Here is a 5,475-nt window from a genome sequence, read left to right on the forward strand (position 1 = left end):
GTTTACATAGTTAAATTACTATGGGAAATCTCAACTGTTTGTTCATTGCCTTCTAGTGTTTTTCCATATTGAGCTGCGAAACAGTTCGATGGCCATTCTTATAGAAAATTTTCTCAGCTAATACTTTGCTGAAGATCGTTTCAATGTAAAACGAGACAGGAAAAAGTTGTTAATTATTTAAGAGATTGGTAATCTTATGACATGATCAAGCAGCTGCTCTGTAGGCAACACTGTATTTTGCAGTGTGACATAGTATAGGCATGATTTTTGTGTCCTATTCAACGCCCCAGAAACACCAATGTTGCCTGCTGAGCAGTTGATTGAGCATGATCATAAGACATCAGCGCATTGAACCATTGATAACTTTCGATCCTTGCATTTAATCAAAAAGTAGTCTTCAGAAAAGTTGTAGCTGGAAAAATTTCCTACAAGTACAATTGAAAGCTTTTGAAGCAGACCGATAAGGTGAATTATTAGATAGACATGAACAAAAATCTTGGTTTTACCATAGTAATTCCCATACAAACTTCAAATGGTTTGTGCCATCTCAGTTTCTCACCAAATGGGTTCAAATTTTGAGAGGTTAGTCAGGATCCGATTTGGAATCGTTTAAGTATTGTGGAGGGAAAATTTCAAATTTTGCATCACTCTACTCTATAGAGTAAAGTATTTAAACTAAAAAGTAACGATTTTTATTGGTAAATACCGATAATTTTAGGTAATCGTAACGTATATATACGTTACTTTTTACCTTAAATAGGCAATTTTTTACTATTAATTAGGAAATTTTTAAGTATTTTTTTTTTGTAATCCATGATAACCGATAATTTAGGTACGTGCTCTTTCTTCGATTATTGGTTATTTATACCGATATCTAGGTATTCTTTATCGATTTTGAGGTATGTGCATCTTAGCTTGTAGAGGACTTTAGGTGAGGTGAGAAAGCAGTCACGCTTTCCATTTCCACTACACCACCGGCGCCGTCAATATACGTTGATCGTTGTTGCAATTTCTTTTTTGCTATGTGCGTAACAGGCATAACTGATCTGTGTTGTGTAGCATAACCAGCATAACTGATAGGTAAATATTATTGTCCCATGCATCGGAGTATATGGAACCCACCTTGATGTGCTCGACAGCACCTTGCAAGATATTCGTCAAAATTGTTTATATTTCAAGCAAATCCATCGAATCTCACTCATCTCACGTCTCATCGATGCTCACCATATCTTGCAGGATGATGCGCACAGTGCGCGCACATCAACGGGGTAGAATTTTCACGTTGGTGTAAACGAGAGGCAAATGTGCGGTCAACGCATTATGACAATTCCGCAGGCATTACCTGGTGAGTGCGAGTAGTCGGAAAGGTTTCCAATTTCGTCAACAGCGACCGCGCGGTAGCAGCGGCATCTTCCTCGCTCAGCTTCTCATAACTCATTCTCATCAAACAGTTCAGACAAGCCGGACGTGTTTTCACACACTCCCGGTGCTCGCCATAACAGTGCATAGAGCACATTTTTCAATCGGTGATAAAAAGTGTTAAAAACTGATTTTTCCACCCTCAAAACGAGTGAAATATCCGAAAAAACACCGACAAAAGTGACCCGCGGTACGTGGCAGTGTTTTTACGGTGAAATAACGGTGGGAGTTGTGTTTTCGCGGTGTTGAAAATGTTTGCTAAAATGACGCCGCTGTTTGGTGGACGATCCACCGGTAGATTCTCCATTACGGTTTCTTTTATTTTTTCTTTCTACCGCTGGCGCTCACTTTCTGTCCGTTTGGTTTGTTTGTGTGTGCGAGCGATGAGAGCCGGCTCTCTGTTTTTACCTGAGGGGTTTTTTTGAGAAATCGGGGAATTTGAATTTGTGTGTTGAATAATGTTCAGTTAATTTTTCGATTTCCAGAATAATGGCCGATCGTCAATCCCAGAGTCGCTCTCGAGCGCGTGGCTATACAGCTTCTGGTTCGCCCCATGAAGGACGGGATGGACGCGGAAGTCCAGCAGGAGTAAGTTAGTTTTCTTGACGGTAAAGTTTCAATAGTCTGACAAGATTTGTTTGTTTGTAGTCCCGCCCATCATGGGGATCGGGAGGAGAAGGTCGATCAGCGGGTCATCGTGATTCGTCGACTGGCAGTCGCGGTGGCGGTGGTGGTGGTGGTCCAAGTTCCGGGAATGGTAACGGAGGTGAAGGTGGTGCCGAACGTGGAGGAGAACGACGACGTAATCGTCGTGGGGTCGGAGATACACTCCGTACTCGCGCCTTGGATGCTCCATCGAAACATGGTACTACTGGGCAAGCCCTGCAGTTGCACAGTAACTATTTCAAGCTGCTAAAGCATATTGAGTGGACACTGTATCAGTATCGTTTGGACTTTTCCCCGCAATGCGCCAGCATGCGTCTCATGCAAGGATTGGTCAACGAGCATAAGAAAATCTTCGGTGGATTCTTATTCGACGGAACTCAGTTGTTTATGGTGAACAAGTTACGTAGCGATCAACTGACATTGCAATCCCGTCATGAACGTACGGGCGATGTCTATCAACTTCGTATTGTCCACACTGGATCCGTCGATATGACCAACGAAGCTGGTATTCAAGTGCTGAATTTGGTTCTTCGTCGTGCTATGGCTGGTTTGAATCTTCAGTTGGTGGGTCGCAATTTGTTCGACGCGGCTGCTAAAATCGCCATCCGTGAGTATCAGATTGAACTTTGGCCAGGTTACATTACCAGTATTCGCCAGCACGAACAGGACATTCTTGTGTGCTGTGAAATTGCACATAAAACCATGCGTATGCAGACATGTTACGATATCCTAAGAGATTGTCAAAAGCACGACCGGAACTATAAAGATTCGTTCAAGCGGGCCGTGCTCGGTGTTGTTGTTCTGACCGGTTACAACAATAAAACCTACACGATCCACGATGTTACCTTCGAGACTACTCCGGAGAGCACGTTCGATACCAAGGCTGGCAAGACGTCATTCGTTGATTATTACAAGCAAAAGTACAACATCCGCATCCGCGATCCACATCAGCCTATGTTGCTGTCCCGAGCAAAGAAACGTGATCTGCGAGCTGGAGGTAGCGAACTAATGGCCCTCGTTCCAGAACTTTGTCAGATGACAGGCTTGACCGATCAAATGCGGTCTGATTTCAGGTACTAATTGATTTTATTAAAATCATGATACATCTCAGCTTAAACGTGTGATTGCTTTTTGTTTTACAGGATGATGCGTGCTATGGCCGATCACACTCGTCTGAATCCCGACCGGCGTATTGAACGCTTGGAAACATTTAACCGTCGCTTACAGACATCACCAGAAAGTACGGAAGTCTTCAAGACCTGGCAGATGGAACTCGATCGGCGTCTAATTGAACTTCCCGGTCGGTTGTTGCCGCAGGAAATGATCTTTTTCTCAACCACCGCCAAGTACTTATACCTACTCACTTTCCAGGACGTAGGACTGGGAAGCAGTCTTAGATTAGCAATTTAACATTCTTTTACTTTTGTTTAACAGCGGAGTACAAGCCGGTGAGCAGGCAGATTGGACAGCTCATTTCCGCAACAATCCCATGTTTGCCACAGTTCGGTTAACCCGTTGGTATCTGATCGTACCGAATCGAGCATCGCGTGAAGCGAATGATTTCTTGGGCTGCATGATCCAAGCCGCGCGCGGTATGCGTTTCGAAATCAGCAACTGTGAAGTGGTTACTATTCCAGACGACAACCCTGGCACGTACGTACGGACACTGGACAACTTACTCAACAAAGATCCCCAGTTGGTGATGTGTGTGGTTACGAATAACAAGGCGGATCGATACACCGCCATCAAGAAAAAATGTTGCGTGGACCGTGCTATTCCGACACAGGTCATGGTTCAGAAGACGATTACGCCTAAGGGTGGCAACGTACGAACGCTCATGTCTGTGGCAACCAAGGTCGTCATTCAGATGAACTGCAAACTCGGCGGTGTCCCATGGAAGGTAAAGATCCCCCTCAATGGTCTCATGACCATTGGTTTCGATGTTTGTCACGATGGAAAAGATAAATCGAAATCATTCGGAGCTATGGTTGCCACCTTGGACCACGACAACAAAGGCACGCCGAAGTTCTTCTCCACTGTAAGCCAGCACACGCACGGTGAAGAAATTTCCAACTACCTCCCTATCAACACCGTCAAAGCGCTGAACGAATATCGCAAGGAATTTGGTGAATTGCCCAAGCGAATCATCTTCTATCGAGACGGTGTCGGCGAGGGTCAACTGCACTATGTGTACGAACACGAAGTCAAATCGATCGTGGAGAAACTAAACCAGATCTACAAATCTGCTGGAATCGATCAAGACGTTCTACTTACCTTCTTCATTGTCAACAAGCGTATCAATACACGTTTCTTCGATCACCGACAGAATCCAAGACCCGGAACTGTGGTAGATGATGTCGTCACCCTCCCAGAACGGTAGATACTCCCATTATCGCTCGTACTTAAACATCTGATTGTTTTTTTGTTTGTTTTCAGAACCGATTTCTACCTGGTATCGCAGTCGGTCCGTCAGGGTACGGTTTCGCCTACCGCGTACAATGTCATCTACGACACCTCCGGCCTGAAGATTGACCATCTGCAGATGTTGTCGTACAAGCAGTGCCACTTGTACTACAACTGGTCCGGAACCACGCGCGTTCCGGCGGTATGCCAGTATGCACACAAACTGTCCTTCCTGGTGGCTCAGTTCCTTCACCAGGCCCCGAGCAATTTGCTCGAAAAGAAGCTGTACTTCTTGTAAACAGCTAAACCACAACAAATGCATGCATGGCGATTGTTCGCGATTTAGATTAAGAATATAGCAGTTACTTTCTTTTAGTTAGGTATACACGTTCTTTCCAAGCAGAGAGATAAATACTTTTACTTTTTGACCCGTTCCCACAGCTGTGAATTTTTTAAACAGTTGTCAACGACCTGATCACGATTGAAAAAAAGAAAAACAATTGTAATTTGTATAACTTGCATCTTCTTAATCGATTTTAAAGAAATCCCCACAAAGTAATTTCTAATTTTCCGAAAATTGTGTAAACTGCTGAACGTATATATCACAGATAACTAATATAAACATTACATGTAGCATGCTTACTAAATGGATAATTTTAATCGTATGTGACTAAAAGTTTGAATAAACGTTTGATGACAATTCAATGAAAGAAACTTTGTATCAATCTTTTTTTTTTCATAGGAACAACGACAGAGCCGTAGATCGACCGGGGCAATACAAGAACGAATCTTGGATATCCGAACGGAAGGTTTCTGATCAAAATGGATTTCCCATACAAAACTTTTTTTTATTTTGCATGGGCAATCAATGAACAGATTCCCCCTTATTCTGCGAGTCACGTGACTCTCTGTCACCGGTGAGGTGACTCTCCATGTAAATCAAATGGAGAGTCACCTCACACGAGGTGACTATTGTCACCTCACCGG

At 43.6% G+C, this 5,475-nt stretch overlaps 1 protein-coding gene across 1 annotated transcript; it reads left to right on the forward strand.

Annotated features, from left to right (window-relative positions):
• The first annotated feature begins 1,447 nt into the window (after positions 1–1,447).
• On the forward strand, positions 1,448–5,003 carry LOC135717208 (protein aubergine-like). The gene is made up of 6 exons (XM_065239176.1): positions 1,448–1,609; positions 1,905–2,007; positions 2,068–3,158; positions 3,228–3,431; positions 3,520–4,461; positions 4,522–5,003. The coding sequence occupies exons 2-6, from the start codon at positions 1,909–1,911 to the stop codon at positions 4,784–4,786; spliced, it is 2,601 nt and encodes an 866-aa protein (XP_065095248.1). The 5' UTR covers positions 1,448–1,609; positions 1,905–1,908; the 3' UTR covers positions 4,787–5,003.
• Positions 5,004–5,475: the final 472 nt, after the last annotated feature.

Source organism: Ochlerotatus camptorhynchus, unplaced genomic scaffold (assembly GCF_037179485.1).
Source record: "Ochlerotatus camptorhynchus isolate MF236.1 unplaced genomic scaffold, CSIRO-AGI_Acam_v1.1 ptg000052l, whole genome shotgun sequence".
Taxonomy (NCBI): Eukaryota; Metazoa; Arthropoda; class Insecta; order Diptera; family Culicidae; genus Ochlerotatus; species Ochlerotatus camptorhynchus.

What these genes read in the sequence shown, in the direction of transcription:
- LOC135717208 (XM_065239176.1), top strand. Translation starts at nt 1,909, where the DNA reads ATGGCCGATCGTCAATCCCAGAGTCGCTCTCGAGCGCGTGGCTATACA. An exon ending in GACGCGGAAGTCCAGCAGGA is followed by an intron (nt 2,008 to 2,067) that starts GTAAGTTAGTTT and finishes GTTTGTTTGTAG; the next exon opens with TCCCGCCCATCATGGGGATC. An exon ending in GTCGTCACCCTCCCAGAACG is followed by an intron (nt 4,462 to 4,521) that starts GTAGATACTCCC and finishes GTTTGTTTTCAG; the next exon opens with AACCGATTTCTACCTGGTAT.